This window comes from Takifugu rubripes, chromosome 13 (assembly GCF_901000725.2).
Source record: "Takifugu rubripes chromosome 13, fTakRub1.2, whole genome shotgun sequence".
Taxonomy (NCBI): Eukaryota; Metazoa; Chordata; class Actinopteri; order Tetraodontiformes; family Tetraodontidae; genus Takifugu; species Takifugu rubripes.
In genome coordinates this window covers 3,800,742-3,827,504 of record NC_042297.1, presented here as the reverse complement: position 1 = coordinate 3,827,504, position 26,763 = coordinate 3,800,742, and the positions used below count along the sequence as shown (strand labels likewise).

The 26,763-nt window shown below is 41.8% G+C and overlaps 1 protein-coding gene across 1 annotated transcript in view; it reads left to right on the top strand.

Annotated features, from left to right (window-relative positions):
• The window catches only part of LOC115251980 (phosphorylase b kinase regulatory subunit beta-like), a 58,476-nt gene that overhangs the window by 17,937 nt on the left and 13,776 nt on the right, over positions 1–26,763 (top strand). Inside the window, exons 8-15 of the mRNA XM_029846040.1 lie at positions 2,642–2,757; positions 5,005–5,068; positions 8,695–8,790; positions 9,653–9,850; positions 15,184–15,241; positions 16,008–16,085; positions 18,662–18,820; positions 19,138–19,232. Of these exons, the coding sequence (XP_029701900.1) occupies positions 2,642–2,757; positions 5,005–5,068; positions 8,695–8,790; positions 9,653–9,850; positions 15,184–15,241; positions 16,008–16,085; positions 18,662–18,820; positions 19,138–19,232 (864 nt within the window). The remainder of the gene's footprint in view (positions 1–2,641; positions 2,758–5,004; positions 5,069–8,694; positions 8,791–9,652; positions 9,851–15,183; positions 15,242–16,007; positions 16,086–18,661; positions 18,821–19,137; positions 19,233–26,763) is intronic.

Sequence of the window (26,763 nt, the reverse complement as noted above, 5' to 3'; positions counted from 1 at the left end):
ACCGATGCTGCACCTGACCTTGTAACAATCCCACAGTGAAAGTTTAGGCCGTGTTTGGGTCAATTAATTTCAATCCCTTTGGAGTCTGACAGGTTTCTTTTTTGGATGTCTGATTTTGTTTAAGCAGTTTCCTGAGTAATGAGAGTCACCACAAAAGGTCATATGCAGAGATTCGTTTGTTCATGCGTTAAATATAGTGCCGCCAAAACAAGTCTTATTTCAGATAGTAACAATAAAACACAGCAAATATCTTCCGAAGTTAGCATGCTATAATCATGCAGCCAACTTGCGTTAATGTCGATGACATCACAACAACATTAGATTATTGTCTGTGTTGATTGTCAAAAACACCAAAGTCAGTTTCCTGATATGAGCACATACTTGACATAGTAAATCTGATTCTGATTGTGTTCCACCAGAGGCAGCTGTAGTTGGTCCTTTTTATCAAATGTGACTTGGAAAATTGTTAATATCTGTTAGTTAACCTGGATTATCTTTTTCAAAAGAACCTAATGAAACCCTGTGCTGATGTGATGCTACCACCTGACGCCCCAATATGAGGCCCAAAATGAGACTAGAGGGTTTCTAAACCCAGTTATTTATTCTATAAATCCTCCACAGATGCATTAGGCTGGCACAAATGCACGATCAGGGGACCCTCTGTCACTTTTAAAGCTGAGCTCACATTTATATTTGTTTGTGGAGCCCCTTGTCTTTAGACCAGGGAAACATAAAGATGATTTTGCCATTGAAGCTTAAACATCCTGCTGGGAACTGAACAGCAACTCCTCATTCAGCAGCACATCGATCCCCACTGTTACTGCTTCGGCCGGCCTTTACTGGCTTTGTTCTTTGTGCCTTTAAAACAACTGGGCCGCTTGGCTACGCTTGCCCCCTCCTCTGTGGCATGTGCGCCCCAGAGGAGCTTCAAACTTCATTAATTCTGTTAGTTTTTGCTCATTCAAAGCTTTACTCACTGACAAACAAGGGTGTAATTCTTCCCCTGGTTTAAAAACTAAAGGTTTCACCAAAATACTTTTATGTGCACAGTCCTGTTTGATTTGCACCTTCTTTTTTTTTTAATTTGCCAGTTTAAATGCTTCTCATTGGGCTGCTACATAATTCAAGATGAAGCAGCAACAGGGAGCCCGTAAGAGTGTGTGTAATGTGTGTATTTACCTGGAAAATATTTAAAAGTTGCTCTATTTAGATTACATTAAGATGGCTGTCTGCATTACTATTTAGGAAGCATGGTGGCATTTACCGTACTGAGCCAGGAGCTGCTTTGCGTTATTTGTTTCTTGATTTTTCATTCTAGAGGTGATATCGGAAGGTTACAGCGACTCCTCGGGGAAGCGGCTTTATCGACCCCCCACTCTGGCGCCATTTTCAGTTTCAGGCTGCATGAAATGGAGTGTCTCATTAGTGCGTCATTAACGCACGCTGTATTTTGCCGCTGTGGTTTTGTCAGACACGTTTTGTCACGTTCCAGGAAAGTAAAGGGAATTTTTCTCCTCGAAGAAAAACTGAGGTGAAGAGTCCAACACAGACAAACATCATTAGACATCATGGAGTCACGTTTCTCTTTGTTTTTGGGAATTATTTGTCATAACTCTCCCCAAATGCTTTATTCAAGTATGCCCAGTCCCCTCAGGGATAAAGGTGGATTTTGCCTTTCTGAATCCACACTGATGTGGCCTTGCTCTGTTGTTTTGGCTGTCACTCGGGGTCATATCCTGGCCCCAATAGAGTCTATGTTGTGCTCTCGAGGGTGTTCTGACTGGGTGCCCCCTTGTTGGTGGAGTCCCAAAGTGTCCACACCAGTAGATCATTTGCCAACTGCAGACTGGTGGATTCCTGAAGTCTTTGAAGTCACTTTGGAATCCTCTGGAGCTTTTTGTAAAGTAACACTTGTTGAAGTTAGATGCTGTGAAGTCTCTTTTAAAAAAGCATGGATGAAGCATGGATCGCGTACGTTAAGCATCTTCGTCTCCAGAAACTCATTTTCTTAACCAGACTGGAGGAAAGCAAACACCAGGCACACTTACAAATAATGCCTTTACAATAAGGGCCTCATCGGGATGAAGCCTCTTTTATTTGCAGCATGCAACTGTGCACATGTATGCAAATGTGGAAGATGGAAACAGAAATGGAAGGCACAGTCGTCTGTCCAGCAGAGAGAGAGAGAGAGGGGCCCAGTTTGGCTGGTGGGCACTAAAATTCATTAAGATACTATTAAGATACTAAAAGTTCCCCTCGTTAATCATTCAACTTGTGAAACCCCAAATGAGGAAAGAAAAGGCACCTCCACACACAGACACAGACACTCCCCCCTCCATCCTTCACATATTGGCCTATTTAAGTCCTACACGGGTTGTATCTCCATCTCTCAATCTTTGTTCTCGCTCTCTACCACTCCCTCCATTCACTTTGTCATTTCAGATTAGATCTTCCATCTCTCTCTCTTTTGAGTCATTTCAATGTCAGCTCTCGCAGATCTTTGTGGCTGTTTTGTATTAAGTTTTGATCCAGCCGACTTTCATCTTAATGACAAAGAGAGTAAATGTGCCCTTGAACATGTTAATTATATTCCCTCAGCATGTTAATGTCCAGTCTCTCACTCTGCTGTTTCTTTGTGTAGGTGTCTTTCATCCAGAACTTGGTGTTCTGTGTGGAACGAGCCTACAGAGTGCCCGACTACGGCATGTGGGAGAGAGGCAGCAAATACAACAACGGCAGCACCGAGCTGCATTCCAGGTCTGTCAGAATCTCCGCAACATATACAGTAAATGGTGTGGTTTTAGATTAGCTTTTTTCGCCCTTATAGAAATCTCCCGGGTTGCATCTCTATCATTGCTGCCAACTGAGTCATTTCCCAGACTACAATGAGACTTTTTTTTTCAGAGGGGTTTGATTTTTGTCCGCAGGACACCACGTTTTGCTTTTTCCCTGCACATCTAAACATCCACACAAAGATCACAGCTCGCTATAAGTCAGTGAAACAAAAGTGTGGTGTTGAATTCTGATGCTCCTGCTTCTGCAGAGTGCACCTGGGTTTATGGGTGGTTTAAAACTTAGTTTAGGTATCAACCAACAGTAGGAGATCAGTGGATTACTGACTATCTCTGACCCATGATCATGAGGACACCTTTTCTATTTTAGACAATTTTAACTATTGACAGTATCACACTATAATTTACCACATGATGACGATTTAAAATGTCTCATTAGGCCATTTTAGAATTATTAAAACCATTAAAAAAAGGCTGTAATCAAGCTAAACCAGTGGAGAACCATCCTGGAATCTTAAATATGTATGTAATAAATCAGCTGTTCCTTTTTTCTGCGTGACAAAGAACCTGTGCAAGCACGACCATTTTATTAATTTTTAAATATATATTTATTACCATATTATGTCCACCCTTTTTAAACAAATCAAACACAGTGATGCCTGCAAACCTTTTTCTTGTTTTTGGTTAAATAAGGAGAAAAGTGCAAGAAACCAGGCCCAATACATCGAGCTTAGACTAAAATAGTTAAATTCTCCATTCTATGTTATTTAGATGGAGATATAAACTCACCATTTCTGCATGTTTGGCTGTAAAAGATAGTAAAGAAAGCAAAGTTTTGGACCACTGAATTCAGATTTCATTTTTTTAATTTGTTTCTCCTAACTTTTTTTTTATTTGTCATGCAAAGTTGATCTGGCCTCCCTCCGCGTCCTTAGTGTGCTGATAAAAATCCCAGTTTCTGCCACAGCTTATCACTGTAAAGCATTCTTCTGCCTGACAATACGAGGTTATTGGCAGCAGCTTAGCGAGCCGTCCTCAAGAAATGATAACGACTATGATCTGAAGACGTGAAGGAGCCCCCCCAAGGTCATGCTTTGGATTTCCACTTTTAGCAAATAGGCTTATGCACACGGTAACCAATTAACATGCTGTACAGAAACAGGAAGTAGGGCTGGAGCCGTGTAAATCAAGCTGAACAGATCAACTCTGTGTGCCTGTGGGCAGAAATGTTTCTGTGGGGATCAGCAGGAACAGATCTATTCATTTTTACCCAGTTATTTATGGATCCAAATTAAATCACACAATTCATTATAGTAGCCTCTGTTGACAACAGACATTTTATTTACTGTATCAAATTCTCTATCTAGAAGACACCAGGGTGTAAAAATAAATGTTGTTTGAAGGGAAAATCATCTGTCACTAGAGAAGCAAATACCTTTTTTTATATTTAAGAGGTTTTATTATATTTTTGCTGGTGGGAAATAGCAGGAATTAAATTAAAATAGGTCTTGGTAAATAACTGACAATTATCCAGACAGTACCAGAGCGGTACCGCTGATTTAATGGCTTCATCCAATTATGGATGTGCCTACACATCGTACATCTATATTTAAATGGTAAATAACACAACAAAGGTCAAGCATTGAGGTTGTATCTTCCCTCCCAACAAATGTGTCTCTGCTGTCGCTTCCTGTATCTGTATCTTCTTCGTGTGATGTAAAGAGATGTGGCCTCACCGGTTAGTTTTTTGCATTATATAAACTGCTTTAAACTGAAGGCTTCTTTAAATCGTTTAGCCAGCCGTCCATTAAATTTGAAGCATTGTTCAGGCTTTACTAATGGAATTAAATGCTTTTAGACCTGTCAGCAGAGCAGCTGCCAGCCATCGCTCCACTTCTCTCAATTTATTCTAGCCCGTATTTCTTGAAACAGTGTAAAGAGAAACAACATGACATTGGAGTTGTTTTAAGCTTAGTCTGCTGCGCATTCATGGTGGCTGCCCAAGGAGAATGTTTCTTTCATTCTTATTCATTTGATTCACAAGCTGCACTGAAACAGTGTTGAGAGCCTTCAAGCTTCAATCCTTGAATCCTGATGGATATTATTATGTGTGAATGCCTCTTTGTCCACGTCAGGTCAGAGGTCAATTGTGTCTTAACCACCTTTTCATGGAAAAACATTGTGTGATGTGGAAATGTTCTTATCTTCATAGCTCGGTGGGTCTCGCTAAAGCTGCTCTGGAAGCTATCAATGGATTCAACCTCTTTGGAAACCAGGTATTCACATTCACTTGTTTATCTTCCTCTAATTTTCTAATATCCGAGGAGTGTATAGACCGTGGGCTGTAGGGATGGGACGATGATACCTCAAGGAGTGTATTGACACACTACACAAACTGTGTCGGCACTGTATTGATACTGTGTTGGTCACCTGATAGTGACCCCTGCAGTAGTTATAAAATGATTGCAGGTAAAGGAATTCCTTGTTTGCTAAACTGAGTTGGTATGTAAAATATAGCAAATTTGAGTTACAATTCAGAGTTACAATTTTTTACTTATGTACACACATTCTTTGTTAACTTAGCTGTTAAATCATATGAAATAATACAAAAAAGTGATTAGTTTATGAATTTTTATTGAGGAACAAAAGTTTTTGGAGGCGATTTCTCCTCTTAGACACCAGCTCCCCAGCCTTAGAAAATACTCTTTCACACGGTACAGATGACGATGGTGAGCAGAGAGTTTTAAGTGCAAGTTGATGCAGATGTGGATATGTTTTCTGCTTCTGTCACGAGTATCTGCCAATTCTTCATTGCCATGCCGAGCTCTATAATGCCTCAGCATTGATGAAGTGCTCCTATTGATGTAAGATAGCTCTGTGGAGCAGAGCCGACACTTCACCTACAATAACATAAAAAGTGAATTTATCTGAAAACAATTCAAACCTCTTACTAGAACAGAGTAAAAACTAAGGTGGCGCATTGCATTCACTTGTTAAATAAACAGACACCCTATAAAATGAATAAAGCAACTGTAAGGCTCTTGACTTGACTATCATATGTATCACAGGTCATTCACTTGATAAACTGATAAAGCGCCACCGTTAAAAATTGTATACAACAGTAAACAATGCTCAAAGTAAAAAGATTTCCCTTGTTTGGAGTGACAAGATCAAAATTATTCCACCCTGGGGAAAACTTCTTAGAACGAGCCATAATTGCGCAACTGCAAAACTCCATCCAACAAACCCACGACATGTCGATACAGTTTGTTTCCTTATAAACACACTTTGGCGCGGCACATCCAAACGATACAATTCCTGTATCGGTCACGTGATTCTTTCTTAAAGCGATACACGCACCGATACGGGGTTTCACTCTTGAGCTGTCGGCACAGTGTTGACGCACCAGTGTCGCTCGTCCCATCACTAGTGGGCTGTAGGTTTTCTCTATAGAAGCTCCCTCATCACGGTGCTGAAATGGACGCTAAAATAAAGGCCAATGATGCCACTCCATAGTCCAAGTGCAAGTTGATCCATCAAGAGATCGCGTGTGTTTACGGTGATCGGTCAATACAGTTGATGTTTACTTTGAATTTTTTGGTAAATATCTCTTAACTAGGGTTTTATTCTGAAGATAAAGGGCATACGCAGCACTGCTAACGCGTTAGCAAATGAGTCTTCTTTATATTCTCCTAACATATGATTCCCCCCCTCACTATTTCTTTTTTCAACACTCCCCGACCTGCAACACTTGTGATCAGAGCTGTGATGATGAGCATCTATTAAAGTCACAGTTTGCTTTTCTGATCAGATGCATAATGGGTGGTATAATCGCTCCTGCAGAATGGATTTTCTCATTCAGCTCGCCTGTTGAAAGAATCCATTTATGGGGATGGCTGCTTTATGATCCATGGCGTGTGATGTCTCTGTAAGTGGGTGTGTGTGTGTTTGTGAACCATTCTGTCTTGTGCCCCTGTGGGAATGAAACTTCTACAGACCAGCCAGTTACTTATTAATGATCCCTATCAATCTTGATTTCCCAGCTGACTCTCAGCCCTGCAATGCACCCCCATCGCTTTGATTGTAGCCAGGCTGCAGATAGCGTGTCACAGTTAGCCTTTTCGTGAGGTAAAAGAACTCTGTCTTGGTCTTTTTTTTTTGGTCATTTCACCTGAGCGTTGTGAAGTAAATTGATCACAAACCACAAGGATGCTTCAGGTCACTGAGGGTTGTTCACATAACTGGATCCCAGGTGGTTTCACTTATTATCTGGCCATTTTCCCACAGTGCACAGCCGGTTTAGTGAGGTTAGACACTACTGCTGCTCCACTATAGAAAAAATCTGTATTTTGAAATCACAATTATTGATTTGAGAATTTGCTTTTTGTTGAACTTTAACGACTGATGTTTGATCAGAGTTAAACTGCCAAAAAAAATGAATAAACTGCGGCGGCATACTGATGGTGGCGGGAGACAAGGGAACGGTAACTTTCTGTGGCTTTTTCTGCTCCTTTGTCGCAACTTTATGAAAAGCTTTCCAATGATTTGGGTGTTGAGGCGACCAGCATGTAGCAACCCTTACAAAACATCTCATCTTTCAAAGCCGAAGGCATTTTTCTTCCCTTTCTTCTTCACCAAAGGCTGCCTTCCTTCTACCATTCTTCCCAGGTTTATCACCTGCTCCTTCCTCGCCCTCAAAACGGGCTAAAATCAAAACTCCTGTTTTTGTTCGGGGGGGGGCGGTGGGGTGCAGCAAGGTAGCGTGTGCTGCTACATTTACATCACAGGACAGAATGAGAGCAACGCGTGAGCATATGGCACAGTGGTCTTGTTAAGTCAACAATCATGATTGTGGGAAGCCAAAATCAAATCTAGATTTATTGCCCAGCCCCAGCAGACACTGTGTAAAATGCTCTTTCCTTCAAGGACATAAATGAATGAATTTAACTCCGATAAATGCCCAGAAAGTTTGAAGACTTGGGTCGCCCCAAAGGTCAGCTCGCTGAGAGTGAGAATAGAGTGTTTTTGGTGAAGTTTGTTTTTTGTGAGTTTTGACAGCCACGACCCTTTTGTCTTTCTTTGTCTGCGTTAATTCCTGATTCCACCATCTTGTTTGAAGTTATCATAGCTAATCAACTCCAGGCTGTAATTAACCTTTTGCCTGACGATTGCTGTAATTACTGTTTATTTGAGCTGTTTGGATCAGCGCCATTTATTCTTCGTGAAATAGGATCAGGAAAAAACATAGAAAATACAAAGATTAAACCTTGGTCATGTATTTAATCTTGATCTTGCGCCTTCAAAAACAGAAAACTGTCCTTTCTCTGACTTAACATGTTGCCGTGATGATGTTGGCCAGGATCTACTAGACTATGCAGATTGCTACAGGACAGCTTGCTGATTTGACTAAAAGCATTGGCCGGACTTGTATTTGGAAAGTGGGAAAATACACTCTTCCATTGTTCATCCATAATGCATCGGACTTGCATTTGAAATGGCTTTGCAGGTTGCAGAAGTGACTGGGCCAGTTTTATGTAGCTACAGCTGATGGATGGGTGAAGCAGAGTGGAACAACTTTTCAGGACCAGAAAGCTCTGATCACTCCCACAACTAAGAAAGAGCATAAGTGGCCCCCACCTCACCTGCCTAGAGGTGTTTAAGGGTGCGGACCGTGTTGTAGTAGCCTCATTGTAAATGTTTGATGAGCAGCAGGAGGGCTCCTACCTGACTGTTGTGGAGACCCGCGTAGAATTCCAAATATCTCTGATTTGACAGTAGTGTTGTGGAGGGCCTTTTCAAGTGCAGCCGTTTGGCCGTCAGGGGCTCCTTTCCTCTGATAAATGCAGGACGGCTGGTTCGTCTTAACCAGAATCTTGTCTCTGACTGTGTTTCTGCTCTGCAGGGCTGTTCCTGGTCCGTCATATTTGTGGATCTGGATGCCCACAACAGGAACAGACAAACTCTGTCCTCCCTTCTGCCCAGAGAGTCGCGCTCACACGTGAGTCCTTCAGATTTATTAGTGAACTCTGTGTAATTATTTTTATTAATGCATCACATGTGGTAATTATATTTTATAATTATAGTGAGTATTATGTATTCATATAATATACACCATACATGGTATATAACCTAATGGGTTAGTTAGAAGCGTGACGCAAAGGTGAGTCAACCCAAGTGAATCAACAAAGCTTTTAAATGGTTATTTTGTCCTGTGCTGTGGATGGTGCATTGCTCACATGACATTGAAAATGAAAGGGTGAGTGCAGAAGTGGAGGTGAAGGAAGCTGCAGGAATACAATAATCCAGAATTGTAACGCTCTATTTTTACCCACTGCAATTAAAACAGCCAGAATTAATTTGTCTTAATGGGATTTTTATGTTTAATCGGCTCTAATGTTGAGAAACCAGAGACTGTTTAAGGTCGCGATAACAAACGTCTCAGTGTAATATCTCATTCACTCAGAATTCCACACGCATTCACTTCCTGGGCAATTGAATTCCCAGAGAAGATATTTCCTCTCTATCAGCTCAAGGGTGCCATCATGCAGATTGGAACAGTAAGGAGGTAATATTAGCAGCAGCCCTGTGCACATAAAGGCTCACATCTGGACTCCAGTCGACTTGGCCGCTGATGTTTAGAGATAAAACTGATCCCTTGAAAGAGAGGTGGCTGCACAGTCGAGACCTGTCATTCCTCAACTGTTCTTCCAATTCAGATGGGAAGACCCTCAAATTCCAACCTAGAATCTGCTCACAGGAGCTTAAATCTGTTTTGGTAAACGGCTGAAGTAATATTTCAGGTTCTAACATTGTTAAAACAGCTTGTTGTTTGGCTACTGTGAACGTTTGGTCCCCGGCAGAACACAGACGCCGCCTTGCTTCCCACCATCAGCTACCCAGCCTTTGCTGTGGACGATGACGCTCTCTACAGTCAGACGCTCGACAAGATCGTGCGAAAGTTGCGGGGAAAGTACGGCTTTAAGCGCTTCCTGCGCGACGGCTACCGCACTGCTAATGAGGACAAAAATCGCCGCTACTACAAGCCTGCTGAGATGAAGGTGAGTGCTGTAAAAATGAAAGGAGCAGAATTTCCTTCCTTTTCCTGATTGCCTGTTTTGCCAATTGCCTGTTTTGAATGTGCCAAATTTCTCCGAGCGATTAAAAACAAGCAATAGATCGGCACATCGGTGACTTGGCGGTCGGCTATGAGCAGGAAAATTGATCGAAATGGAAAAAGCAGAGGAACAGAACCAAGTAAAAAGGTTTCTGAGGCAAATGTGACAGTTACATCTCAAAGGGAAGAATTTTTTAAAAGAAAACCCTAAAAAACTGAAAAACCACATAATGCAGATGAAAACGGAGTAGGCCTGAAATGTAAATCCACACTGCCTACAATAAATGTGGAATCCTTGTTTAGCGCCATAAATGTCCACACATCCGTTGTCTTGTTTGAATCCTGCGTGATCCCGGCGGAAATGACATGCATGGAGGCACCATCGGTGATGTGGTGGTGAGAGGTTGGGAGCAGACCATACAGCATTAATGAGGTGTGGGAGTCTGATGGCGCAACGGCTCGAGATCTGAAGCACGTGACGGGGAGCTGGAGGTGATGTTTGTCATTCATGAGGTCTCATCAGCCACAATCCTCCGGCCTTACGGGTCACCTCGTACTCTGACTCCGAGGAGCAGACGGTTCATTTGTGAGGGAGGTTAGTCTTTTATTGAAGAAAAGTTGGGATTTTCACAATGGGAAAAGATTTCATTCTGTTTCCTGACATTTCCTGCAGTTAAAAATAATTTACACTAAGGAAATATGTATGGAAGACGTCCGCACCAGCAGGTGCATTAGCATCGCGGGACCCTACCGACCCTGACCACGCGGTTTCTCGCCCTCAGGCAGGAGGCTATACAGCATTAAGCCAATGTATATTAATATTTTCAGTAATTGGGGGTTTGAGTATATTTATTACTGTGTTTTATTAAATTTGTTGGTTATTTATTTAGCAGATCTGGTAATTCTACTTGTAGGGTTGTCATGATGCTTCTGGCATCTTTTATTTCCTTTTAAGTTTGCATTCTTATTTACGGGAGACATTAACGAACCCTTGAGATGTATTTGTTTCTGTAATGCTTGTCTACATTCGACAATGTTTGTTGGACCATTTCAGTGGCTCAGGGCTGGAAGTGTTTATGAGGAGATTTGCATAGCTCAGCAGCCACGGCCATGTGGGATGTGCATAAAAAATAGTCATTTGATATTCATTTTATTCGTCCTATTAATTAAAACAATCAAGTTTTATTCATCATTGCATTAGCCTTGTAACACTGCAGCCACTCGTGCCTCCACCTTTTAGAAAACTAAAAATATGTTGCGCCTCCATACAGCTGGAGGGAGAAGGGTTGCCGTGGGATTTTATTAGCTTTATGTTTGCTAATTCACAGGATAATGAATAAATAGAGTATATGCCAGCAATCTTCCAAGTAAAATAAGAAGTTATTTATACACAGTGAGAGTAAGACCGCAGAAGTTAATAAATGGAAGCATATTTTAATTTCAGCCACTGCATCTTAAAGTACAGGCATGCTAATGTTTGAAATGCTGTAAAGGCTTCTAACACACAACACTTTGATCATATTAGCAGAGCGGAATAAACCAAACCAACAGTAGCAAGCTGAAAGAATGCCCCATATTTAGATTAGATTTAAGTCTTTAGGATATTGTATTTTTGTCACTATGTCCCAAACAGCGACCAGTTGTTCCCATTATTTTCAGTTTTTCTGGACACAGGATAAATTTATGATATATCCTTTGACAAACTCTGTTAGCATCGTGATGAGATTCTAAGCTTAAAAACCTGTCTGTCTATTTTATTTCTAAAAGAGCTCAGTCCACCTGGCGGAACAAAGGTAAATTTGACCTTTGTTTAGCCAATAATAGTTTTAAACCTTTCCTGATTAAATGGGATTTTTTTTCCAATAGAAGGAAATGAATAAGAACCAAAAACAATCATTTGAAAACTCATTCAGACTAACTCACAGAGGATAGAATCGCTTCCTTGCAGTGGTATTAAATTAAATGTCATTTCCTTGAGGGAACAAACACAAAGCCACCAAATAACAAGCAGGGTGGGACTAAGCGTGGGCCGCTGTCTGATCACAGGACGCTGAGACAAGCTGTTGGGGTTGCCGGAGAGATTCCCCAGCAGGGAGGACATCTATGGTCCATGATTGGGCACCGTGGACAGAGAGCAGTGGTCTGTGTGATCGACAGCCTCAACAATCAGTCCAGCTGCTCGAGCGCAAACCACCAGGGAAACGAACCTGTTTAGTCACAGCACGACAGGACGCATGACCACGGGGGGAGCCGGGCCGAGCCGGCCGCCGTCTGGCTTCTGCCTTTCATGCACAGAGCTCTGCGTCTCACCTTCCGTCGGATACGGGCTAAGCTAATTACAGCTTCTGACATTTAGTCTGCACACGAGTCACGTGCTCATGTGCTGTCTCACATGCTGGATTGATTGGGTCTCCCAAAGAATAAAATATGCTGCCTATTTCGAAGCTTAATGAAATTCCACTGACAAAAGCGGTTTATAGAGGGAGAAAAAGGTGTTTATCATTTTGCTGTTTGCCTCCGTTGATCCTCCTTAAGCAAGCGTAAACAAGATGGGATAGAATTACTGGATTTATTAAGGCTGGCGTTTACTCGACTATCTTTTCTGCCCGTTTCATAAGAGGGTTTGTGTCTATTTATGCGTGTGACTGCATTCCCGTGGCATCTATCTGGGTTTAATAGGATTTATGGCAGAGTAATACGTTTAGAGAGTCAAAATAGTCATGGTACACATCCTGGAAAATGCGCCGTAGTATATATTTTTTTTCTTTCTGTTGACTAAAAACATCCAGACGCTCAGAGAAACACAAGACCAGCAACATACTGATGTAATAACCAGCTACACGCTACAGAAGAAGAAATTATGTGGTCAGCTGTTCAGTGTTTTCATCAAACTATTTGACTGTTTGTACAATGTTTACACCCATTTTGATTTGGGGATGGTGTCCTTGTAAATAGGATGGTGGCCATTGGTTGGTCCCTGGGTTGCGACCATCGTTTGCCAGGGTTGTATATTTTCTTACACCCTTTCAGCCACTAAATCGCAAGCCTAGATTTCATTGTCGACTTTATTATCTATTTCTCCACGTGTGCAGTTTAAACTGGGATTGAAATGCCATTTCTTAAATTGCCCTACTAAAAAAATATATACATATTTATAGAATCTTAATAGACGCAACCTCGCTGACCGTTGTTTGCTCGGTTTGATGAAGATTCGTGGCTGCCTCACGGAACTGAAGAGCCAGAACACTGTTTCCTGTCAGCTCATCAGTGCTGGGCAGTGACCCGTGGTGCCTGCTGCCATTTGATTTTACGCTCAAACATAGCAAATATTCTGATCGTTAGTCTATGTATGTAGATTCAAGTCGGAAGATTCCGGTCAGACGAACGGGGAGCTCTTAACGCTCAGTGGAAATCACAGCGGACAGAGCCAAGAGCACATCTGTGGAGCATCGCAGCAATCAGCGTCCTGTTAAATTAAACGGCGGCTCCGCTCAGCTCCGCTCTCCCGAGCACCTCTCTCTCTCTCTCTCTCTCTCTCTCTCTCTCTCTCTCTCTCTCTCTCTCTCTCTCTCTCTCTCTCTCTCTCTCTCAGAGAGGGAGAGAGAGAGAGAGACACAGAGAGAGAGTCACTGTCAACAGGTAACAGCTGTGCCGAGTTCTCCCTCGGCACCGACTGTGTGAGCAGCCCCTCTCTCCTTCCCTCAATAACAGTATCTAAAAATCGCACACAACCTCCTTGTTTCAAAACCTCTTCAGTTTCCTCTGTGGAGCCAAATTGCAGTAATGAGATGGATGATATGGACAGAATCAATCAGCCATTTATTGGTGTCAGTGAGGATCTCCACTCACTGGCCACTTTATTGGGGTTCAGTCTGCAAGAGAGGTTTGGACCCACTTTTTCCTTCAGAAATCACCCTAATTCTTCATGACATCCAGGTGTTGGAAACATTCTTTAGAGATTTTGCTCCATGTTGACACGAGAGCATCACACAGTTGCTGCAGGTGTGTCAGCTGCACATCTACAATGATGTGAAACTCCCTGGTGACTCTGGTGCATCATCCTGCAGGAAGTAGCCATCAGAAGATGGTCCACTGTGGTCATAAAGGGACAAACATGGTCAGCAACAACACTCAGGGAGGCTGTGGTGCTTAAATGATGCTCAGTTGGTACTAAGAGGCCCAAACTGGGCCAATAAAATACTCCCCACACCTGAACCATTGAGACCAGGCAGGATGGATCCATGCTTCCTTGCTGTTGACAACAAATTCTGACCCGACCAGAATGTTGCAGCTGAAATCCAGACTCATCAGACCAGGAAACATTTTCTAATCTGCTATTGTCCAGTTTTGTTGAGCCTGTGAGAATTGTAGCCTCACTTTCCTGTTCTGAGCTGACAGGAGGGGGAACCACTGTGGTCTCCTGCTGTAGCCCACCTTCTTCAAGGTTCCACATGTCCAGAGAGGGCGTTCTGAAATCTTTGGTTATAACCAAGGAATAACCTTTCTATCATCTTGAACCGGTCTGCTCATGCTCCTCTGACCTCTCACATTAAGAAGATGTTTAGGTCCACACAACAGCTGCTCACTGGTTATTTGCTCTTTTTTGGACCATTCTATGGAAACGCAGTAGATCACAAACTGTTCAACCTCCCCTTCCTTCCCCTTTCTGACCACAACTACATGCCCAAATGCCTGAGGTTGTGGCCATATGATTAGCTGAGTAGCTAATTCTGTTAACAATGCATTAAACAGGTGACCTAATAAAGTGGCCAGTGAGTGTAGTTTGCCCAAAAAACTCACTAGAACTCAAATGGTGCTTTTTTTAAAATCCATTTTTAGGTTTGTGCCTGTGGACGTCGAAATGCCTGCTCTCAACCCAGTATTGCTTTGCTCGCCATCATGAGAAAATCCAGTAAAAACATTATGGTCGTAACATCGAGTATCACTATAGTTATTTTCAGACATTATTGCAACATGAGTTTTGAGACTTGAGTGTTTTTGCATACTGAAAATGAGGAGAACACACTCCTTTCATAGCTTAGAAGAACCTTTCTCTCTCTCATTTGTCAGTCTGTTTTCTTCGGTCTAAACCTGCAGACATCCTCAAAACAACGAATACCACTTGAATTGGGGAAAATGGAAGAGAAGGTGTATTTTCCTCCCCACTGTCCAGCTGCTGTTCCATCCTGAGAGCCACTCATTCCACCCCTCTGTTACTTTCATATCAACGAATGATGAACACTAACTTTCGCTCTCGTTCTCTCTGTCTTTCTCCAGCTTTTTGATGGCATCGAGTGTGAGTTTCCCATATTTTTCATCTTCATGATGATTGATGGTAAGCTTTATTCTACTCTACTCCTCTTTATTACGGTTCCTCAAGTGGGCCATTGGAAAAATAGAAGACAGTACTGCAGCATTTGATGAGAAATCCTTTTTTTAAGAAACTCTTTAATAGCCTGGGACAAAAGTAGGACTGCAGTTGCAAAAAACTAAATGTGAGCCTACATTGATTAATACTGACTTTATCAACTAGTTGTAACAATGAATAAAATATGCACACATATGCAGCTCAACTTAGCTTGGTTAGTACTTTTCTGGCTTAATCTTAGTTAAACTGATCATGTAGCGTCCTGCCAAAGCAGAGGTCGATTTCTGCAGGACATAAACACTGTACAGTTACCTGCCCACCACCAACTGCCTGAACAAATTAGGACCCACCCGGTGTACATAATGGTGCATGTCATGACGCAAAGCCACAGATGGTTCCCTGGGGAACTGATGCAGAACAACACAGCGCCAAAGGGAAAGAGGAGACCGGACAGATGGACCTTCATAAATGACCCTCTCTCTGAATTTAGTTAAATTTACTGTAGGTGCCGGTTTGCTTGTAGGTTTGTTGTCTTGACTAAATAAAAGTGTGACTGTAAAAAATAGCAAAAAATAAATATGCAAATAGCCATTATAAACACTTTCATGTAGCGATTGGTACAGAAATACAGAAATCTAAATACATTTTCTCTAAAAGGATTGTATAGAAAATGTAATATATGAAAACCGTGTGTGTGTGTGTGTGTGTGTGTGTGTGTGTGTGTTTTTCACAGGTGTGTTCAGAGGAAATAAAGCTCAGGTCAAAGAATACCAGGACCTCCTTGAGCCAATCATCTTCCAGTCTTACGAGGGTAAGTATTCACAACACACACACACACACACACACACACTTGGTCTAGTAAGAATAGAGCATTCTTTTAAGTAATTTATTTTAAAGTGTACAAAGATTTAAGAAAATAGAGAGAAAAAAGCCACAGAAGGGTGAAAGGAGAAACTATGGATGTGGGGGGGGGGGAGTTTAATGGCAATGTGTATATATTATAGAGATAGAACCTGATCCAGGATTTAGGGGCGTCTCACGCTTTATCCTACTTGGCCATAGAATTTTTTGCACATCAAGCTGAGACAAAAGCCCCCTCACAGTAGCGAGCGCTTGATTAGGACATGGGGGGCATCTTACTCAAATAAATACCATTTTTAAAAGAAAGAAAACACAACAACGTTAGTTCCATGAGTAATACTGCCTAACATCCTGTTGTGAGGAGGGTCCCTCTGTTTGAGATGAGCTGCCCATTTCTTCTAGTGAATAGGGAGCGTGTCCATGCACAGGTCGATGGAAAAGGTCAATTTTTCCACATCATTTTTTTCTTTTTTTCAACATTTGCAATCCACTCCTCCTTTGACGGAGACTCTTTTGACAACCATCTTCTTGTAGGAGCTTTTTTTTTTACTGGCTTCTAACATTTGAATAAAATAGTGATGGGAAACAGTGATTGTGTCGGGGGTAGAAATCGTCACGACTCTCAAAGCCTTCTATTGATTTAATTTCCTCCACAGAATCAGCATTTCAATATGTTTCGATTCAGAGCTTCTTAATTTGATCTCTCTTCTCTCTTCCCCTCTGGCAATGTAAAACTTTGACTTATTAAATCCTGTCATCCATATTCATCCTTCACACACTGTGGCTAAAGCTCAAGCAAGAATGATATTAATGTGAGCTCAGCTCGTCCTGATGAGTAAACTCAAACTTCTATTTTTACCTGCCTGCACTTCTCTGACAGGGAAAAGTTGTCTTTGGAGCTTTGGGCTCCTTTTGGCCTGTTCCCAGTCCAATACTAATAACTGCATTTCAATTCTGTACCTTTGTCTTGCCCTCCACAGCTCTTATGATGGAGGTCTGTATAGATAAATGCAGCTTCTACACTCGAGCGTCATGCCTTCCTCTAATTTGCTGTTATTTTATCGTGGAAGTGCAGTAAAAGGGACCGCGGCATTGTATATTTTTCAGTGCCATTTGATGTCTCTGCACTGATCAAAGGGATCATTATAAATATATTGAAAATAACAGTCAGGTATTTGCTGTTATTTGATCTCTGTTGAAAGAGAAGGGGTTTCGTTTTTTGTTGGTTTTGATCCTAAATGGAAGCTCTTTAGTCATTATTACCTTTCTTTTAGCAGTGTTGCCTTTATATTGCTGACCTCATCTACCGAGTGACCACTAACGTATATAACTTAATACATTTATCAGTCTCTGCTGCTGTCTGATATTGTTTTGTGATAAAATATAATGTAGAACTCAAAATTAAAATTATTAACAGAATCTTTGGTGCATGTAGAAGGTTTCTTCTCTGTCTGCCAGCAAGTGTAAACCTAGAAAAATAAACTCAACCCTGACAGAATTTTCTCCTCAACTTGCGTGTATCTAGTTAGCCTCAACCTAATTAGTGTTTACCTCTTTAGTTCTATATTTTTCAACGGAATGCACTATTCACCTTTTTCCATGTTGTGCTGTGACTGGATGTGGAGAAAATAAGTGTTTTTATTATTAGTTAATTACAATACTTTTATGTTAGCATTTAACTGGCCCATGAAGCAAAGCAGTCAAGTATTATTAAGTGCTACGTTCCATCGTGTTGATTCAAAGGTTTGACCATTACCTGACTTTATTATAGTGTATTTTTTTAGTTGTTAGTCATTATTTTTAATTTGAGGTGCTGTATTTCTTGAATGGTGCTGCAGCAACCGTGTATTATGCCGGATCCATTAATGATGGGGTTGCTGAGTGGCTAAGGGGGAATATCAATCTTTTATTAGCTGCCACTGAAAATATAATAATCTCTGGAATATACTGTAGAATATGGTTGGTAGACTTTGCTATAGTTGGGGATTTGTATTATAGTAATTAATACAAATTATAGTATTATAATTAGAAAAGAGGTATTGAATGATATGTCATGTTTAAATCTGGAGGGTTTGAGAAAAAAATGAAATTTAAAGAAAAGCTATGTACAAGTTGAGAACTGACTCAACCTTTTTTTCTTTTTCTTTTTTTTAAAAAAGAAAATTCCATGTGTCTTAGGAAATGTAGGTAAAAACTAGGGCAAACTACCTAATGACTGCCTATTTAGGTCATGATTCATCTTGTGTATATAAAAACACCGCGCGGACCAATGCAGGGAGTCAAAAAAGATTATACTTTATCTTGCACTACCCAAGAGACTTTTACTGAACCTGATGCTTATTCTAAACTGTGCGCTCACAATAATAAAAGTAAGGAATGCGACAGTGGCAAGAAAAAACTCCATTTTGGCGAATGGAGCAAAGCTCAGAGGGACCCTGGCTCTTGGTGGGCAGCTGTCTGACCTAAATATTGAGGATAGTCATGCAGGTGCCACGCAGTCACAATGGTCCTTTTTTCTAATTTCAGGGCACGCCATTATCCCCAAATACTACTACGTACCAGCTGATTTTGTCGAGGCGGAGCAGAGCAAACATGGAAGCCAGAAGCGTTTCCCTAGCAACGCTGGTCGTGATGGAAAGATCTTCCTTTGGGGTCAAGCTCTTTACAACCTTGCAAAGCTGCTGGGTATGACCTGTTTATGCCCTGTATATGGTCTGTTCATGCTCCGTATAGGGATGATGCACCGTTATGAAAAATAAAGCAGTCCAGTAAACACACTGTTCACTCTTTAATGCTACAAAAGGTCATATTTGATGACATTTTGTTTTGGTATGCGTAACATTAGATAATTCTAGAGATCGTTATAATACATCATCCATTAAAACATAAAATGATTAGTATTTAGTTGTCTTTTTGTAACTTCTGACTGCTTTGTAACTTCATAAATTGTGTGGCTGTTTGTTTGTTGTTTTAACCTGTTTGTGTTGCCTCACACCTTCTAGTGGATGAGTTGATCAGCCCGAAGGATATTGATCCCATTCACCGGTACGTGCCCCGCCAGGACCAGCGTAATGTCAGCATGCGGTACTCTAATCAGGTAGGCTGTGACATGAGAGGTCATCATCGCACAATCACTACGGCCTTTCACAGGTGGGCTTTGGTGTCCTGTGGTGTTGCAGCACTCAGGTGCGAACAGTTTGCTCACTTTTCATCCCATCCTTGCGTAACAGGTCAAATTAGCTCAATTTGTTCCTCTGATGCCCACATAGAGGAGGGTAATACACTCAGGATTACCACCTTCTTCACAGCTGCCATTTTCCCTCTCAGAGCAGCTCGACAATCACAAGTTATGCATTTCACATCAGATTTGGACCGAAAATGAAAAGCTCTCAACACAGTAATACACGAGGGTGTTGGCTAGTGTAGGAATGGCTGGATTCTCATCTTTGAAAGATTCTGTTAAACTGACGTGTCCACTGAGCGCTCACAGAAAAAAAGTCGCACATTTACTTTTCCAGGAGCTGTTTGGTTGGCTGTCGAGGCGCGGCGTTCATGTAAAGGACATCAGGACAGGGGAGAGGATGCTCAGAGCAACTAATCTAATCTATGCAGAGTTGTAACTCACAGTAGAAAACAAATCCTTCATTAAAATAATATTGTAAAGTCTTTCGAGCAAACTTAAGCGTTTTGAGTCAGTCAGAGAACCTGAACGAGTAAGAAAATACATTTATACATGTATAGTTTTGAATAGGGCGGCTGGTGTGTCACAATAGACTCTACATCTGGTGAGTTCTTTGTAAAATTTTGCAATTTCCCACAACAGAAATTATTGGCTTCTGAAAAGGTTTGGACGTGTCCAAAGGGGGGACAGGGGCATGCTGTCCAGGATGGAACAGGAAGGCCAGTAATGAGATGTGTGGATGTAGTTGGAGGACAGGAAGTTCCCCAAAAGGGAAAAGCCAGAAGAAGACATGATGTTATGAACATGTCACATATGACATTGATACCAATTGAACAAAAGCACCGGTGGAAAATGATAAAGACGAGATAGACCTGAGGACTTAGAGGCTTCAACTGATTTCTGTGGAACAATCTGGAAATATTCCTCATCACGTTTGTCAAACCATCCATCCTGCCGGTCTTTGAGAGCATCTTCCTTGGTTCTGCGCTATCCTTCTGCACACTAAAGATTTCTGGGTTTGGGTTAATTGGATACCTTCATTTACCTGTAGCTATGAATGTACTTGTGCCAGACCTGTACATGTTTTGGAGGCCACGTATCTGTCTGGTTGGGGTGGACAGACTGAACAAATTCTCCACACCATGTTATCTCTACTACCAGTCGCTTTGCGATGACTTCTTGAAGGGAAGCAGGAAGAATCCGTGCAGTTGGGACTGTTGCCTTTGTGAATTCAGCCTCAAAGCCTGGCTGGGTAGCATAACTCTGCTTCCCCTCAGGTAACCTGCAGATTTTGTAGCAATGACTTTTATTACAATAACAATTTGTTGGAAGTGGTTGTGTAGGCAATGAATCGGCACGCTGTGAACCACAGCCTCTGATGGGAACAACCACTGCTTGGTGTGAAACCCCCTCAGCACGAGCATATCACATTTAGTTTGATGTTTTCACCCACATGTGGTTCAAATATATAAAGTTTTTTTTTAACTTTGCCTTCCAAATTGAAACTCCTGTTGGTTGATCTTACACAGACATTACAAGATCATTTAAAATATCATTTGGAGTTTCCAAAACACATTAGCGAAGCCATTAAAGAACTGAAAAATTGTTATATTGATGTAAGCTGTCAAGGTTAACAGAGTGTGCTCGGTTTTTAAGTGTGCGGCATGTGTGGGTGGTGAATTCACATATTAGCCACTCAAGTCAGGCTAACTCGCATAAATATGTAACTCTAGATTTATTCTGTAGGTTAGGTATCCTGACATGATTAATGTAAAATTCTTCATGCTTTAATTTGAGCAGAAATTCCCTCAGCATTCTAATATCAGATGTTTGCTAACATGCTTAAATTTACACTTCATGTGTGTTAAATTCCTCTCAGTAGTTCAGTAAGATGCTGGAAGTGTAACATATTTAGGCAGTTTTGATCAGAAATCAGGAGAAATTAGTAGGAATTAGGGGTGAGAGTGAGACAATACACTCAGATCAGGATACAATAATGATTAATTACAAGATGGACAGGACGCCATATTTAAAAAAGGATTACAAAAAATAACAAGACAATTATAACTGGAAAAATATCCTTGATTTTCTAAGAATTCATCAGCAATGTTGAATGATTTGCTTTCAAATTTCAAACAAATTCTGAACTGTAAAAGCTGAGCGAGTTTCATACAGAATATTAAAAAATAAACAATAAGAATACATACAATACAAGTGCAAAAATCTAAGTGCCACCCTGCAAATAGAGACTGACAATTCATTCCAGACTGAAACTAGAACAACACAGCTAACAGCTGGTGTTTCCCCCCGTCTGTCATTCTGTCAATAATGTCCACTCAAAAGCTAAAACGCCGGCACATCTAAGATTGATACTTGGCGGGGGCCTCTTCGACCATCCTTGACCCTTCAGATTCCACTGTCCTGACTCTCTCATACCCTCGCGTGTTGTTTTTCTTCTTCCAGTAGAGTAGATGCAGCGAAGGCGTTTTGCTGCCCCCGCAGGTCAACAGCGGAAGTGCACGTGGACAGTCAATGGTGTGGATCTTTTTCTTTTTTATGACCCCGGGAGACAACGAGACAGCTCGGACCCTCGAGATCTCTTGTGATGTTTTAAAACCGCGCTAATATCGTGCAATATCATGTCCCACCCTTACCAGGAGTGTTTTACTGGTTTTTGAAAAAGGTCAAGGGGAAGTCAGCCTCCTTGAGGGTCTATAGACCCAATTATAGTAATCAAGTAGCTGCCCATGCAGCACTGCCTCAGATGATGTACCCCCATTGCTTAAATAGATGAGGAAGCGGGACACTTTCACTAGTAAGCCCGGTTTTCATAAACAACGGAGTTCAATTTGGCTAGTGGCTGATAAACACGCGTGTGTCTGTGTGTGCCGAGAAAAGCGCGCTTTACTGGCGTAGTTCTGTCTTTGTGCTTTCTGTGTTTGTCTACACCAAACAAAGCCAATTACCAGTGTTAAAATGCACCGGCATTGCTGGACAGGCCTCCGCTTGCTGCCACACTTCCAGTGCCACTGGACGTGCGCAGCTCTTTCTTTACCAACAGTAAATGGGAATTTTGGCCTCTGAAGGGAAGGTAGGAATTCAAACGCAAGTGTCTCTCTTCTAGAATCTAAGCTGCAAGGATTTCTGGGCTTTTCCAAGTTCCTGAAAGCTCAAGTCAAGAATATTTTCATTTTTCCAAAAGACAGAAACGCAGCAAATCCTGCCCTAAGCCACAAAAGAAATTACACATGTTTGATTATTCATGCTGCCGCTGCAGAGCTGCATGCCTCGCAGGGTCAAACGCTACACAAGTGTGGATTTTATTCTTTATTCCCTCCATCCTCGTGTTCCTCTCACCTCTCCTTTTTTACTCATGTTGCTTCACGCTGGTTCCCCCTGACACTGAATCGTTGATGAACAGATTCAGCTGAGCCCGCACGTCATTATGACCAGAGGCAAAGTGTTTTTGAGGTTGCCCAGACCTTCATCTCTTTATTGTGATAATGAATACCACAGAAATACACTGATGGAAATTTAGACTGAAGGAACCATAGTTCTGGAACCCAAGGGCAGCTCATATTTGAAATTTGGGCAGATGTCGAACCGTTGCTTTTAACTGATGCCGTTTAGTTAATATAGATCTGTGCTGCTGCCTCCGGCATGTTCTAAAGCTTTGCTATTCTTCATGCAACATCTCTGCAGCTACGTGTCAAAGGTGTGTGTGTGTGTGTGTGTGTGTGTTGCAGCTATCGTGATACCTCTGCAACGTAGATATCAAGTGTTTTTTCTGCAGGCAGGACGTAGGTACACCTTTTTCGTGATTTGTTACGTATCACCTTGATATAGAAAAATGTATAGTTATACTGTATATTTGTGGATGAGAGATTAATCTAGGTGCATGTGTGAATACCGAGGTCTTATATGCATTTCATATTTCCGATATGTTTGAAATATTGTGCCCCGACGTCTTCATATTGCATGGATTTATTCTGCAGCTGCAGGAAATAAGATTTTCCCACCATGTTAAATCAACGACCTGCTAACCTGCTGTGTGGTTTGGTCCACGTGAGCTCTGACATTAAATCCAACTCCAGGTTACAGAGTCAGCGTGCACTGCAGTTGTGGCTCCAGTTGAGCTCAATTTAGGCGCCATTTTAAAGAAGAAATCTGTAAAATATGGCTTGAAATTGAGGGTAAATCTAGTAATATAGTGACCTCTGTCACCCTGGCCTATGTCCTGGGATGAAGCAGTAGACTTAAGATCATCATCATACCATTGTTTTGTTTTTTTTAATCAAATACCCACTGTAATTACCATTAAAAAAAAAAACAACAACAAAAAAACATCCCATGACAACCTTTTTGCCGTTCATTATATGCATAGCTGTCCTAATGGATAATTTGTAATCTGCTCATCGATTCATTAATTCCTTGACAGAGAAATATTGGGGTAAGCGATGGTTCTTCCTCATAAATGTCACTATAAAAAGCCATTTTCTTGGATTTATTTATTTATTTGTTTGTTCCTCACATCTGTGTTTCTGGGCACGGTCTAAAAGGAGAAACAGTGATACCGGAAACATTAGCTTTGTGTTAAAGGATTGTGTAAAATACATTAAATAACCCAGATCAACACACACAAGCCTCTTATCCACTGAAGCGCAGATGGCGTCATTCAGCCTGGTATTTATTTTTAGAAGCATTGCGAGCTTGAACTGCAGTGTGATAAAAGCTCTTCTGAAGTCCATTAGTGCTTAATTTTGAGGGACTTTTACAGTCTCCCTGAGGGTAGCTGTGTGTGTCCAGGGACGGTTGTGTGCGTCGTGGCTTTTTTTGGGGCCTTTTCTGTGGCAGTGGGTGAGATGTCAGAGTGATTTGTAGATGCAGTGAAAGAGGACATGAAGTTGGGAGGTGTGAAGAAGAGGATGTTGAGGATCAGGGTTAGATGAGACCATCGATTTGCTGCTGAGACCCCTGAAGGGAAGAGCCAAAAGCAGGAGTAGAAGGAGGGAGCGATGGGAGAGGACGGCCAGTGATCTTCTCTGAACTGTTTATGACCCTCTGAGGTGCTTCTGAAGAACCGCACAGAGGCAGGAGGTCAGAAAGCTGTGGCTGGTGGAGCTGTAGGACACGGGGTATTTCTGAGGGACATTACTCCTCTGAGACTCATCAGAAAGTTAGCTTCCTAACTGCCACTGTGGTGTTCATGCCCCAGGTCAGATCCTCCTTCATGTGGTCTTCCAAAGGAGAAAAGCTGGATAATCGGCTAAAGTGCATCATTATATAGATTATTTTCTTTAAAGGTCGTGCAATGATGTTTTCTGTTTTTTTTTGCTGTGTGTCTTCATTGCTGTGTAGCCGTTGACAGTGTAGCTTTTTATTTTTTAAGTTGCTTTTTTCTTCTTCTGCATGAGGGACAGTAACATGCTCCCAGGGCTGCGTGGGTGAGTCAGATCAAACGCACCCCAGGGAGCATGCCGCGACATCCCACTGACAAACACGCAATAATACACAGCAGGCATCGCAACCAGCTGCATCAGAGCAGCGGTGAAAGGCTGTTAAAGTGCATTAGTCGGATAAGTCACACGATTTCTTTTAATGTCATACCCTTAATCTACTTAGCTATTCAGCCATGATCGCAGTGTCTAATTTTGTCTCTCCTAGCACATTTTGTTTTCAGTCTGTCTCTTTGAATCTTATTTTGCTTAATGGTGAATCCAGAGGTTGCCCCACACTGAAACTAACGTGCATTTCAGACTAAGCGGCACACCACTTAACTCAGCCATTGTTGAACCCTGTAGGAACCTTTGACTTCCATGAGATATGTGCACGCAGGCAAGAATGCACTCTTTTAGAACAAGGTTAATGGAAATTGTGCGGTTTTTCTAGACCAAGGTAGCCGTCCGTCTTTAATCGGAGATAAGGCTCATGTCTCCCTGTAGGGTGAGGATGGAAAGGTCAGTGAGGAGGGAAGGATTCATGCTGAACTGATCGTTGTGTTCCGGGACAAGGATGCAGGTCCAGCTGAACAGCCAATGGAAATGGAAGCGTAGCTTAGCTCCGCATGTACAGGCGCTGCCTAGCGTATAACGTCCCCGCACAGCTCGGGGCGCTTTAAATAGTCAGAGTGTGTGATTATCAGTGATTTTGCAATTAATTAACATCAGAACCTTAATCCAGTGACCTTTGACCCAGCTTCAACGACAATGAAACAAAGTAATCAGGAGCGCATCGCTGATGTTCCTGCCTGACTCCAGGGATAGGACAGAAAATTCCGTTCCTGTGCAGTAATAATTCATTGCCCAATAGTGGCATTAGTGATGTGCATGAATAATTTTAAAACACCTGGGGGTGCACGGAGCTCCATTTCTTCTGGTGTCTACAATGATTTCCAGTCCATTAGCTCCAGGTCCATTTAAAGTGTTTTATTGACTAGTACGTTCCGACAGTTACACAATTAGAGTGTGAGAAGTGTTTCAAATACGAGGTGTTTTTTTTTCCTGCATCAGTAAATCAACAGTCTGATATATGGTGACAGAAGTCATTGTGGTAGCCGTGTTGCTAAATTGGGCTGTGGAGCTACTTGTAAAATGATGAATTACCATCCGTGCGGCAGAACACAGATTAAAGCTTCTATAAATCATTGAAAAGCAAAATGACCCCGAGCATCATGATAGAGACAGATATTAGGACTTGAATTGTTTGAGCATTATTGCATACCGGGGTTATCAAATGTAGCGTGTACTATGGGGGGAGGGGGTCACTTTATGAGTAATACATATCCACATGACTCATACAGCAAAGTTCTTTTAAATGTATATTAGTGGGTATTTTTGAAATACTAGTTTGTGTTTTGTTGCACAAATTACTATAATTAACTTAACTGAGTTTAACAGTCGCGTTTTCATCGACAGTGCACGCTTTTCCACCACCACAGCTTCAGCTCATGTCAGGCCGGGTCATCCTGAAGATTGTCTCAGGTCGGGAGTTTCATAAAACAGTGTACAGAAAAAAACATTAGCAGGAGGAAACCTTGAAGAGTAAAGTGAGGGAGGGGATGTGACAGATGAAGGACAGACAGAAGAGGGCAGAAGTCAATACAGTACAAAACAAGAAAAACAATAGAAGATGTAGCAGAGCGAGAGGCACGGCACCACAGAAGAGAAGCTGGAGGAGCTGTGGACACAAGAAAGCAAAATGGAAACTCTTGAGTGGCTCGTGTCAGCAGCCTGAAGGCTGAGGCAGATGATGGATAAAGGTTAGCTGATCCTTGTCCAACCATGTGCATTAGCTCCGGAATTACTGTCTATAAGCTTTATTAAAGGGGGTTAGAGCCTAACCTTTAAAATTGAGAGGGTGTTGACACCCTGCACCTAGACAGGGAGCTGGTTCCAGCAGGGACGTGTGGGAAATATTGACCTCAGCGATGACCGTAAGTATCTAAGAG